This window comes from Channa argus, chromosome 5 (genome assembly GCF_033026475.1).
Source record: "Channa argus isolate prfri chromosome 5, Channa argus male v1.0, whole genome shotgun sequence".
Lineage (NCBI taxonomy): Eukaryota > Metazoa > Chordata > Actinopteri > Anabantiformes > Channidae > Channa > Channa argus.
The window spans coordinates 19,191,369-19,205,412 of NC_090201.1; the positions used below are offsets into that span (position 1 = coordinate 19,191,369).

The 14,044-nt window shown below is 36.3% G+C and overlaps 1 protein-coding gene across 14 annotated transcripts in view; it reads left to right on the forward strand.

Annotated features, from left to right (window-relative positions):
• The window catches only part of LOC137127347 (R3H domain-containing protein 2), a 55,859-nt gene that overhangs the window by 24,267 nt on the left and 17,548 nt on the right, over positions 1 to 14,044 (forward strand). For 8 of the 14 annotated variants that reach the window (XM_067504211.1, XM_067504218.1, XM_067504213.1 and 5 more), the window contains 8 exons: positions 524 to 602; positions 2,018 to 2,077; positions 3,060 to 3,200; positions 5,486 to 5,594; positions 7,913 to 8,008; positions 9,999 to 10,048; positions 10,720 to 10,773; positions 13,412 to 13,647. In XM_067504211.1, the coding sequence (XP_067360312.1) occupies positions 524 to 602; positions 2,018 to 2,077; positions 3,060 to 3,200; positions 5,486 to 5,594; positions 7,913 to 8,008; positions 9,999 to 10,048; positions 10,720 to 10,773; positions 13,412 to 13,647 (825 nt within the window). The remainder of the gene's footprint in view (positions 1 to 523; positions 603 to 2,017; positions 2,078 to 3,059; positions 3,201 to 5,485; positions 5,595 to 7,912; positions 8,009 to 9,998; positions 10,049 to 10,719; positions 10,774 to 13,411; positions 13,648 to 14,044) is intronic. The other 6 variants (XM_067504214.1, XM_067504219.1, XM_067504215.1 and 3 more) reach the window with 3 other exon arrangements.

Below are 14,044 nucleotides of genomic sequence, written 5' to 3' on the forward strand. Positions count from 1 at the left end.
AGGATTTAGGACCTGTTCAATTTTTGATATATTCCCTAATGTTGCACAATGTTTGAGGGGAGTTTTTTATTTATTTAACCTGCACAAAACTGTAATGAATGCTAAAACAGTCTCTTAAAATATTTTGCACTAGAAAATGTTATCAAAGTTTTGCCCTGACTTACATCTAGTTATGATGTTTTCTGTTTTATTTATATCCAAAGTAGGATGATGTCAAGCTAATTTCTCTGGAACATAATGTGATCCCTTCCTTACTTTAAATTACCTCTCTCACTTTCTCTCTTTGTACAGGCCTTCAGGCATCATTAGGCTCTGAAAGCAACAGATATGAAATAGCTAGCTTGACTGTCCAGTGTAGTGGAAAATAGTTGAAAATTATCCCTGAGGAGCGTGTGTGTGTGGTCATATAACAGTTAGCTGTTCTCTTATGCTATTTGTTTGTGCTTTTCGTCCCCTGAACAAATTGGAAAGTCATTGCTAAAGTCTTGGGGTACCATTTATAGGATTTTCTTCTGTCTGTTAGACTCGAGTCAGGAATACACTGACTCCACGGGCATCGACGTTCATGAGTTTCTGGTCAACACACTGAAAAACAATCCCAGGTAAGAGATTGCTACCAAAGATTAACCTAAAGACATAGTTGTAAGAAGAAAAATATAACTAAAAATGACCAACCACATGAAAGTGATTTTAAAAGGTAATTGATATTGAGTTATTTGGTCATTTACATTTTTGTTATACACAGATCAGCCAATGTTGTGGCACAACCTTAAAAGAATCAGTAAGGCTTTAGCCCTCGACTTGCAGGGCAAGTACAGCGAACTTATGGTGTACTTGCAGTACCTATAGATACATATTTGTTGCTACTTGATAACACTAAGTGAACTTAAGGAATTTATTTTGTATTCACAGGGTACTTATTAAAAATACATAAGTGCAAATAATTACAGTGTAACTATGGTGTAACTACAGATAAGAGAATTAGAGACTCCACTTTAAATTACAGCCCTCGTTTGTTGTTCTTATGTGGTAACTACTGTGTAACTACAGATAAGAATATGGTATCTGGCTCCACATTACCCCTCTTCTTATCTACAGTTACACAGTAGTTACACTGTACGTATTCACACCTATCCTGTAATTATTTGTACCACTGTACTACAAAGTACTTGCACTGTAGGTAGTTTTCTTATAATTTTGTTACTCTGTTATTTCCCTAAGTTCACTTATTGTTATCAAGTAACAACAGATATGTATCCATAGACACTTTGGAGGTACACCGTTGTCATTAATAAGTACACAGTAAGTTTTCTGTACTTACCCTGTAAGTCACAGGCTCTAAACTAAACCGTTAGAGGTTAACAATCATTGTTGTTATTCTGGGTAGGGGTCCGCATAGAAAAGGTTTGGGGCAACCGTGAGAGGTGTCGACATGTGTCAGAACACACAGTTAAAACCATCAGGTGCTTTTAATGTTGTAATCAATTCATTTCTATTAATTAATCACAGAAAAAATAACACAAAAAAATTAATACTGCATAATCACACTCCACAATCACACTCCACTGTGCCCTTATAGCCCTTGCTCATCTGTCATCACACTTTGTGAAACCCCAAAACGTCTTTGCCCCTCTAAATGGACACCCCCACTTCCAAGTTTTCCTGCAACATGGATTGACACACAGCTTTGATGTCCACGTTTGATAGATTTTGTTTTCTTTAGAACATTGTAAAAAGTTGCAGACACAGTTCGTTAAGGCCAAATGATAAGAGAACATAACGTGGAATGATGCCCCAGTGTCTACAAATCAAAGTCTACTTGATGTTTTTTTTATTTTTATTTTTTATTTTTTGTAAGTCTCACAGTTTTGCCATAACACTATTTTTTTTTAGCAGCAGTCAATAGGCCTGTAAATACCCTTTATATTAAACAGGAGTTTGTTAAAGAATAAAAGAAATGGCAACATGGTTAGATCCATTTCTTACACCACTTTCTCTTTCCCCTTTTGCTCTGCAGGGATCGTATGATGCTGCTTAAACTAGAACAAGATATCCTGGAGTTCATTAATGATGACAAGTAAGCCGTGTTCTTCGTTACCACTTCCTTGTATTTAAATTTAGCTCCTCTACATTCTTTTATAATTTTGTATTTATTTATTTATAAACTGACTTCGTAATGAGATAAATATAACAATATTTAGAAGTTGTAGTTCTTATTACAGGACAAGTTTAATTTTTTGGTAATTCTGACTAGGACTGTGTTGCCCCTGTAACTTGTATGTTTTATGTGTTTTAAGTATTATGATTTGAAATATTTTGAAGCATCAAACCATCTTGCATAATGTGAAGTTAAAGGAGATATTTTGAAAGTTTCCTGCTTGCCAAACACCTTTTTTAGACTTTCATAAATACTATTTAAACTTTTCTTTAGAGATAATATTTCTTTTGGGGAGAGAGATCACAAATATAAGATATTACACAAATCACATAACTGCACTGACTGCTGTTTTTAGAAAATCTTCAAAATACAGTATTGCTTCAAACAGCCTAGTAAACACTTAAGTATTTACAGACATTTGTTAAAATACCCTCCATTTGTTATTTATACATACAGTACTCTTTCTCATTATTTTGAAGGCTTAAAAGAAAGCAGTCAATAAATCTTTAAAACCTAGCAAAAAACTTGCACTTTTAATTTAGCATTTATTTGTAAATGGTCTGCACTCATATAGCGCTTTTCTACCTATCGGCACTCAAAGCGCTTTACACTGCTTCTTATTTACCCATTCACACTCACAATCACACACACACTCATACACCGGTGGGGGAGCTGCTATGCAGCTGGCCAACACTCACCGGGAGCAACTAAGGTAGGGTTCAGTATCTTGCTCAAGGACACTTCGACATGTGACCGGATGAGCCCGGGATTGAACCAACAACTGTGAGATTGGTGGACAACCGCTCTACCTTCCTGCGCCTCAGTCGCCCACAATTTGTGCTTTGTATTGGATTGTTGAGATAGCATATGCCTACAACTTTTTCTTTTGTGTCCTCTGCAGTAACCAGTATAAGAAGTTTCCACAGATGACTTCTTATCACCGCATGCTGCTGCACCGTGTGGCTGCTTACTTTGGCATGGACCACAATGTGGATCAGACGGGCAAGGCTGTCATCATTAACAAGACAGGCAACACGCGCATGTGAGTGTAGTCTAATAAAGCTATGGGAACCTGGGAGCTACAATTATGATGTTCCGTAATCTTTAGATACATACAAACAAAATGTTTGAAGTTACTCAATCATTAAAACCATGAAAGAAACACTTTAGTTTATTCTTTTACTTTTCTTTATCAAATTGTTTTAAGTCCAGGTGAAAGGATTGTAGTGTTTTCAGTCTGGGCTATGGTAGAAACGATCATATGTAAATGAAATCAGAAAAGCCATGCCAATGATGTAAAAATCCTCAAGGGAACATGCAATAACAAACACTTTGGCGGATGTTGCCTAGAAGAATCTCTCAGCCATAATTTCTTTTGCAGAAGCATAAAGAATAAGCAAAAATTACTTGCAAAATCAGCATCATGTATCTGAATGCAAACATGGAATGGAAACTTGCTGAATGAGTAATAATACACCTGAGAAAAGAAACTAACTTAGGCCCTGCGTGCACCTCAACAAAACACCCTAATGCACAGCACAGCACCGCACCGCACTAACTGCCAGCTTTATGGGCCCATCTTGAGAAGCAGTTTTGTTGGCTAACGACTTGAAAGTTCAAATGAATTTGTCAGGACTTGTTTTCATTTGTTGTAAGCTGTATGACGCATCTTAAAGTTTTTCAAATTCAGTGTTTTACCTGGAACATTTTTCAGGTACGATGGCAAGTGGATAATAGAGGTTTTGCGCGCATACAAAAACATTTGGGGTATTTATTTCTCATGCACCACCTTTTGCTGGTAAATTCCATGTAAAGGTCAAGTAAAACAAAATGAACATTAATGGCTGATGGCATGTACAACAGAATATTCCTGCCAATCTTTCCAGTTATTAAAGACAATGATTAACCCTGCTATTTTCATAAATAGTGCTTTTTGAAAAACTGAATTATAATAAATTAAGTTTAACACTTTTCTATTTAAAACGTTTGAAACTTCAATTTAAATATTTTTAATTTATTGGGGCAACAAACTGGAACTAACCATGTCTATTCTGATATATCATTCAAACTTAAACATCACATTAATATAATTTATTTTTGCTTATGTGTGGACTTGGTTTATCAGCACAGAATCATGTTGTCAGATCTAATGTTACTGGTTTGCATTGTAAACATTACATGCATTCAATGCCAGGTTGCATATGTGCACACACCTGCAGAGTAAGAGGCCATGGAGTAGCAAACAACAGATATGTGTACTTCAATTGTGTTCCTACAAAGACCCTCCTGCAGGGTTGTGTGGAGGTGTGATCGTGTTTTTGTTTGTGTTTTAGAATGTAACCACTTTGTAACAATCAGAAAAGAACATTAGATTTCTCCATGTCACTCTACCGATTTTAATGTTGTGTTTTTAAAGGTTTGAAATGTGGTTGAATTTTAGATAAATTGCTTGATAATGTTTTAAAGAATAATTATATCTTTCACAATAAATAGCAGTGTGACAGGGTGGTTAGTTGGCTTAGTATGTAGACAAATATGGTTTTCACCATGGGAGAGTTGGCACTTTGAAGTCACATGAAAGGTGTAATGTATTATAGAAATTTCCAGTAACGTTATACCCACGTTACACATACATGTTAATGTTTAGGCTTACCGCAAGCTGGCGAATTTGCTAAATGATTGAGAGGCGCTGTGTGTGTTAGTGTGGTAATGCTAGCATTGCATGTCAATTATGACATGCTTATTTATTGAATATGCAGCAATTGTACCCAAGGTTACCTAACAGTTACAGTAACATTAGTAACTTTATGGAACTGAAATATTCAGCAAATGTTATCCAACTGCATAACCAGCCAAGTTATGGCTAACTGACTAAGCCATAGCAAAGTGGGGAAAAAGAGGTTTTCACATGGTTTGCAATCAGCAGTTTTTTCTCAAGCATTAATTTGGTTTCTCCTTCATTTGAAGAGTAATGCAAAAACATTACAACATCTGTATGTCTTAATGTGCTCTAGTATGACTCCACCAGTGGCTATGATCTCAATATTAAACACATAGTAGAATTATCACCTTTATGACATTTCCAGCATAAAAAACAAATTACAACCTTGTAAATGTAGAATTCATGTCAGAGCTGCTGCATTAAATTGCACAAGTGGTCATAATGTGGCCTCTTATGTGTATAATGCAACCTTTTGCTTCACTTGGCACTGGTTTGTGTTAATGCTGTTGTGTTTATCAAATCAAGGTTTTTCTTTGATTTGGATTCTTACTTTTTAGATGTTTTTTTTAAGTAACGCTGTATTTGTTGTTAACTTTTTTGTACAGCCCAGAGCAAAGGTTCTCTGAACACATTAAGGACGAACGAAACATGGACTTCCAGAAGAAATTTATTCTTAAGAGAGATGATGCCAGCATGGACAAAGATGATAATCAGGTAGAATGCACTCTTTACTGTTTTTGTTTCTTTTATTATTAGCTATCGCTGTGACCAATGTTCTTTTTAAAGATCACTTAATTAATCTTTTTCTACAACTAATTAGGTTGCAATAAAAAGACATGAAAAGACATTTATTGTAGAACTTTGCTGTAATTTGCCTATACTTGGTTTACATTTTATATGAGGGTAGCTTTTAATCCATTTTGTATTCAGTGGCTAATGTTAAACATTGCACTTGAAGCAAACAGTTCTACGAATTATGTTATGTTGTTTAAGTAAATAAATTGAAGTCAGTAAAAACTCCGATCTCCTCAGTTAGCTATGCATTCCATTTTTGCAGTCCTGGCCAAGCCTTACACCACTTGTGGCGTTAGTTGGAGATGGATCACATTGCTGTTACTTAAACAGAAGTACAGACTGCTTATTACCCTTTCCAGATCTGAAGCAGACAAGATACTGCTTATGAATTGCAACTAAGCCATGGATCAAAAACTTTCATATTTCTAATGGAGAGCTTAGGGTTATAGACATGAGAATAAAAGTGGGATGGAAAAGCTTTAACAAGTACTGCAGCATCACTTTGACCAGTAATCATAATAGGTCAATCAAGTCACTGCACATTATTGTAGGGATACTGTTGGTATGTAATTGTCAAACCTGCATGGATTCCAACAGAAACGAATACTGTCATTTGTAAGGAATATTGAACTGTAGGGCCAGGGGGGGATACCACAAAGGAAAAGGATCAGTCTTCACTTCTGGGTTGTTTATGTTGTGTTCAATAGGTTCATGTTTGGGTGTGTTGTATTCATTTTTTGCTGCAATATGTAATTTGATGTCGTATGTTTCCTGTATGCATCTTTTTTGCATGTTTTTAAATTGCTGTTGACAAAGGTTAGAATTAAAGATGGCTTACTATCTTTTTTTTTAGTGCTGATTACTTTCATGTAAACCGTAAAATGCAAGACATTCATTTAAACTTTGTCAACAGTAAAATTTACAACTGCAACATTTTTTATTTATTTCTAAAGGAACTTAAACATTTGCCATTACAGATGGGAAATAGTAGTTTTGGGGGTTTTAATTCAGTGTCAAATCCGTCGTCATTTACGTTGACTGTTTGAAGCAACTTAGGTGTCATTCTAAAAATGTTTTCTTAATGGTATGACACTTTTCTTTGACACGTAATGCTTGGACAGGTTTGTTATATTCCTTATTCATTATTCTGCAAGTGTTAGTCACATTTTTGGTGTCAAACCATGTTATGCTAATTCTCTCAAATTCCCTCAAAGCACCCAGTCTACTTTCTGCAGCATTTGTTTTGACGCCAAGCAGCTGCTCTCCATCATGTTATTGTTGCTGCCATATGAGTTGTTGTTGCTAGGTTGACAACAGGCACAAAGTGTGCCTATTTAGGTATTTACATGCATCACACAACATTTACATACTGTCATAAAAAAGTAATGGCACTCTTTAAAGTTTTCAATTTTTTTGCCTAAATTATTCAGCAAAAGTGATCTGATCAATACCGAAGTCAGGAATATCAAAACAGATTTCTAACCTGATAAAACACATTCATGAGCTTATATGTCCTTACTGAACGACACCTATGCCGTGATGTTGGAAAAAGCAATGGCAACAATATGATGTGACTAAACCTCACCTGGAGTCACATTGTCTTTTCGTTGTGGGAAAAAAGGAAATTTTAAGTTTATCAAGGATAATGGCTGTGTGGCTGTCTGCAAGCTGAAGCTCCGAAGAAGCTGGTTGATGGAGCAGGACATTGACCCTAAACAAGTAAATCTATTACAGAAAAGCTTCAGAGACACAAAATCAGCCTTTTGAAGTGAGCCAGTAACAACCCAGACCTCAACTCAATAAAAAGCATCCTAAGGAAATTGTTGAGCTGAAACAGTTCTGTAAGGAAAAATGGTCCAATATTGTTCCTGAACACTGTGCATGTCTAATCCACAATCCACAGCTAGAGGAACCGCATGTTTGAGGTTAAGGTTGCCAAAGGTGTTTCAACAACTTATTCACACACTGTTGCTATTGCAATACCAACATCATTTTTAATGTTTAATCAGTGTGTAGATTATGAATGTTTATTATCAGCTTAGAAATATTGTGTTTGTTCCTTTGTGTGATGTTGGTGGAGATCAGATCAAATTTCATGAGCCATTTATGCTGAAAGCCAGCAAACTGCAAATATTGCCTTTTACTTTTCTTGCGACTTTAAAGTACAGGGTGTACTTCTCAATTGAGCAGATTAATGTGTAACTTACATTTTTTGCAATTGTTTACCCAAACGATAGATTCGTGTGCCACTGCAGGACGGGCGGCGGAGCAAGTCCATTGAAGAGCGAGAGGAAGAGTATCAGCGGGTACGAGACCGGATCTTTGCCCGAGAAGTAAGTATTGGACCTGGACTGGGGCACAAATTGATTTAAATTGTTTTTCATTGTAGAACTATGTGCAGTGTGTTCAGTCTTAAAGTGTCCACAATCTCTGATATCAGGTATACCAGCGAGTGGTTTATTTTTCTTTTCATTTTATGGTTTGTTGGCCCTGTTTACGAACTTCCCCATCACTGCATGAAAACATTAATAAAGTGGATCAGTACTATAAAGAAAGCATTCACACTCTTTTGTCATATTAATGTAACTTACATCAACCTTCTGAAGAATCTTTGTGTCCTTCAACAACTTTTACAGAAGTTGCAGCCAGCCACTCAAATTTATAGTATGGGAATGTGGCAAATTGTGTTGATAAAAAGTGTGTAGAAAATACGCAGAGTAGCTTCATGTTTTGCTAATTGTTGACAAATGTGCAAATGTAAAACTCTACGGCAGTTTTTGACTGGTTTCAATAGGCCACGTAAAACCAGATATACCCCAGACTCCAGAGGGTTAAACCTCTTCCCTGTAAAAGACTGAACTACTGCAGTAGAAAAATGCTGCCTAAACCTTTTCCTTAATTACGTTATTTTATATTAAACTTCCACAACAGTATAGCTGTGCCAAGGTTAAAGTTAATAAGTAGTAAACAAGTTCTCACCATTAATAAAACACACCGCTACTATAAAAGGATTTTAAATAGACTCACGATTTTGCCTCAAAGTCAGGAGAATTGATGAGCGCAAACAGCAGCTTTCCAAGACTTGATCTGCATCAATACCACAAAAAAAAAAAAAAAAAACAAGTTTTAGTTTACTTCTAACATTCAGAAAGTTTGGGACATTAACAGATGGCTGAAAATCTTGGGACTGTCAAAAAGTGTTCAAGTAGGTTATTTTACTAGTAATAGCCATCCGAAACACAAGCCCTACCTGCTGGTATCTGTGCACTTGTTGGCATTTTAAGAGAGGGACCGTCTGCTATTTACTGTAACAGTGGAAAAACGGCAAAGAAAATCAGCAAGTTGATATGAGCAAGATGTTTTTCCTGTTAAAATATTCTTTTTTAATTCACAATGTCAAAGTGTAGTCTGCTGTAATTAAAGGGTAGAATAACACTCTTGCCTGTACGTAGCTAACACATTATTTATTATTAAGCCCCCTTAATCTCACTGATGTCATGTCAATGTTTGTAATTGCAAATCATATTCGTGAACCAGGTTCCCCAGTATTTGTATTCATTAGCATGGTAATAATAAGTTGCTTCAGTATAACACTATAGTATTTCTGCCTTGTCAGTCAACCAAAAATACAAATCTTTTATTATTATTTTCACCTTTTTAATAACTGAAAAAGCTCTCATCTGAACCCAAATTCACTAAATGAAATCAAAGCTAAAACCCCTCAGTCACAGGTTTAGCACTTCATAATTTTTTATGATACTGATATTAGTTGACACAGACTTTTAGTTATTTAAAAAAAAAAAATATTTGGAAAATTCCTTATTAGTTGTATGTTAATAAAATATTTGCCCAAATCCAAATTTTCTTTATCTTTTATTAGTTCTACATTTTCTATTTTGCACATATACGTTTGGCTGTCTAGCAAGTAAAACTCAGCTAAAAAGCTTAAGCTGTGATGGTATATGTATTCCTAATTATTTACTTTAATGCTAATTGTATTTTTTAATTTATGCTTGTTACTTTTTTCTAATAAGTTTTGAGAGAGCTCAAGGAAGAGGTACCTACACGGTATTTGGCAAGAAAAAAGCAACAATCGGGAAAAAATTACAACAAAAAAGAACAATTTTTTTCTGACACACTTAATATTTTTTCTCATGCCAGTTAATCATCTTTTAACCACAGATTAATCTCCCTTTTTTTTTCCCCCAAAGCCCAGAGTTTTTCGTTAGGTGACTCATCTAAATTTTAATCTGAAATGTCAATATGTGAAAAATATTTGTCTCAAGTGCTCCTGGATGAATAAAGCATTTTCATAATGTGCAGGTGTCCTTTTTTTTACAGTCCTCTCAAAATGGATACATCAATGACAACAGGTAAGATGATGCATTCTACTGGAGATCTTTTCCACCTTTCCCCTTAAAGCTACATTTTACTTGTTATGTTTCAGTTATGAGAGGTAGAAGGCTATAGACCCAGAAACAATGCAGAACAGCTCTTACTTTTTATTTGTACAAATCTGACTTTGGGGTTTACAAACATCTGGCAAAGGATAACTTTTCCTGGTAAAACACAATTAAAAAACAACATACTAATTTAACTAGTTATTTCAGGCAAATGGAGCTGTATTGAGATTTTTTAAGTTAACAGTTTAAAAGGGCTTATGATGTGCTGAAACTGGCTAGGAGGAACTCACTGTTTGACAAAGATTTTTAAAGAAATAAGTAGAACAGGTTTTTCCTACAAATGTTAGCTCGAACAGCAGTTATAGTCAGCCTCCGTCCCTAGGCACCCCAGCCATTGAGCTTGAAAGATTAGGACATTAATATGGTAAGAGAGAAGGAAAGCGTGGGCTTTTTAACAATCAGTTTCTGCCTTGTGTGCATTTTTTCCCTGTCTTCTCAGGGGTAAAAGTTCTACACTACTGTGCTTACCTTTACTTCCTACCCTTCCTCATCTCACCCTTCCCTAAACCCTCTCCTACCTTTCATATTTTCCAATGCAGTCCTGTAACCCTAGCACTTTCTCCTAATATTAACCCCAACAGACTTTCCACTGAGGGCTACTGCTCTAGCTCTCAAAAGAGGAGGCAGATCTTTAGGTATTGGGGTGCTGCTGACTTTGACTTGTGTGTTGCCATGCCCATTTTTGAAAGTGGTTTGGTGGTGACTTGTGGTGGTTTTTGCTTGGCGTAGTCGGCTGTATGGCTATTCCAGCACTGCACCGTGGGGCTTCCAATGGCCCATGCATGGCTGCTTTGTGGTTTAACTGGGGACTGATTAACCTATCTACCCTTCCACTCATCCACCGTCAACTACATTTTATATAAAGCTACTTCCACAACAACCTGTTTGTTATCTGGTTGATTTAGTCTTGTAGTTTTTGTTAACATGTTGCCTGTTGCATAGTAATACATAAGATATATGCAGTAGTGCTGTTGAACTTACAGCTGTTGAAGCTGAGCTCATGAAAAGAACATAGAGACTGAAGACAAAGGCATGGTAGATGGTGATAGAGGAACATTACAACAGCAGCAGCCTAGCTTTCATGGTTGTCCTGTATGCATATCTGGTGGAAAATGCTGTTGTAAGTAGAGAGTGGAGATAAAACATCATGTGATCAACAGTAGAATCCTTCGTCCTGTTCTCCTCACACTCACCCTGCTCTAATTTTTGTCTGAAGAGCCAAGTACACAAGTGTGTGCCTGCTTGTTCAGACTAGGCTAGAGCACCCACCCTTTCTTAAAATAGCGTGACTCAAAATAGATACTCTATTAATTACAGTCTCTGTTGTTGAAATATTCATCAGCCACAGGTAGCTTGAAATACTACTCACTATCAATGGGGTTTTACAGGTTTTACCACATCCCGGTCCTTGCCATAAAGTTTTATACAATACGCCTTACATTTTCTATATTTTTGTTCGATCTATATACATACTGTTTTCATTATATCCTTCCTTCAGTTCTAAGAGGGTGAAAAAGTTTTTATAGTGGCGGTTAGACTTACAGAGTAATCATTGGTTTTCTTGGCAGCTACTCTTATCCAAGGTGAAAAAAATCATCACAACAACATAATGAGTGGATAATGCAATAGAGTTTAAAGAATCATAGTGGTGAACCAGTGGTAGCATGTGATCATTTTATAGACTGTATATGTGAGTCTGATTGTTGATGTACATCTGCTCTTAATGTTTGAATGTTTACATTTGAGTGAAAAAGTTTGCATCCATTTGCATTGAAATAGCAAAACAACTAATATGAAGATTGTGTTTTTCATCACCATACCATTTATTGTACATTCAGCTAGTACAACTATTCATCATCAGAAGTAACAAAAATGGTCAAGGAGTGTATAAATACTTTTAGTAAAATCATGAGTTATAGCTGTGCAAATGTTTTCATAACTCTTGATAAACCCTCTACATAATTACTTGAAATATGTATATCTGGTGTCAGGCACCAGTTGTGTTAAATGCAGCTTACACTTTAAATTTACAAGTGGATAGATCTCCAGGAGCAATCACAAGCAGTTTGCTGAGAGCAAAAAAAAAAAAGCCTTTCTTACATTTAGACATAAGTATGCATGCTTGGAGTATGGTAAAGAGCATGTAATTAAATATTTTTGGAAGATTTTTTTTAGGCACTGAACAACTACATGAAGTGGAAGAATGAACAAATGCTGCTCAATTTTGGAAGATTTTAAATCGAACCTCCTATCATTAGTCAAAAAGTGAATAGGCAGCGGATCCCTCAGCTACATTATCTGAGGCACAAAGCAAAGTTGGCATATGAATGTTTTAAAAAAATTGTATAAGAACATTTCATAAAGGAGGATAGAAATTACATTTCCATTATTTGGCTGTAACAATGCTTTTATAAAATCCTTGCCCATTTTTATTCTGATTAATATAGGAACAATAGTGCTAGCTTAATGTCATTAAATATTATTTGACTTTTTTGCCATTTCAAAGTAGGGGGACACTCAACTGTATGTACATACTTTACTGTATGTACATACTTTACTGTATGTGTGACTTATTTGTGTCATTTCTTGGGTCATAACTGCAATATTTTAAGTGCATGTCTTACTGTATCTGTGTACTCAAATGTATAACTTACAGCGTATGAATGCAAGCGTTCTTTACATGTATGATGCCTCCAGTCTGGGATGGTTTGTGGTTTTATTGTTTTTTTTCACTGCATGTTTGTTTCCTCTGTGGATGTATGGGTGAGTGTGTGTGTGTGTGTGTGTGGGGGGGGGGGGGGGCGTGGTATGTTTAAATTGGAGATGATGTGAACTATTGGCAGTATGTTGCCTGATTGTATATTGTGGATAATATTCAGCCATTAGGCATTTGTATTGTATGCCCCATGCTAAAGCCTGTCAAACTGTGTTTTATATACCTGTTGATTATTTTGCTCCTTTGCCTTTTTTTTTCCTCCCCTAATATTAACGTTCTCTTTTTTCTGCTTCCACCTACATTCCTTTCTTCTTCAAACTCTCAAATGCCCTCTTTTTCCCATTTTCTGGATCTTCCTCTTCTTACTCATATGTTTTTGTTTTACCTTCCTGGCTTCCTATTCCTAAACTTTATTCTCCATAACTTGCACACATCTCTCACATGGCACCTCCTAACTCTGCTGTGACTTTACTTGTCCTTTCCTTTGTCTATCCCCATTCTTTCCCCATCATTTCATATCTCTGTCTCTTCCTTCTTTCCATTCTGCCTTCTTTTAGAGGTAATCGTGAGAGCTCCAGCCGGGCATCTAGCAGTCGTCAAAGCAGCACAGACAGTGACATGAAGTGCCTGGAGCCACGGCCCTGGAGCAGCACCGACTCAGACAGCTCCAACCGCACCCTCCGGCCTCCCGTCACCAAAGCCAGCAGCTTCTCTGGCATCTCCATCCTTACCAGGGGGGATAGTCTTGGCAGTAACAAAGGCTCACAAGGAAGCTGTAAAGGCTCTCGCTCTGGTAAGGACTAAGAAGAAAATGTGAAGATAATAAAAACGACATAATATGTCTGTCTATGGTATGTCATTAGGTCTTTCATTAAGTAACTTTTTGCTGAATTACTACGTTTTACTATGCTTTGTAATTATTGCATAGAATAAAGAAATGTTGCCTTGTAGGAGATTAATGGATGTAGTGAGAGGGCATGAAGTTAGTCGGTGCGAGAAAAGGAGATAGAGGATAGGGTTAGATGGAGGCAGATGATTCGCTGTGATGACCCCTGAAATGGAACAGCCAAAAGAAGAAGATTAAGAAATATTGCTTTGTCATAACGTAATCTGTAGGCCTTAATTGAATTTTTATATACTCACACACTATTATGTCAGGATCCTGGCAGTTGTCAGAATCAGAAGAATTT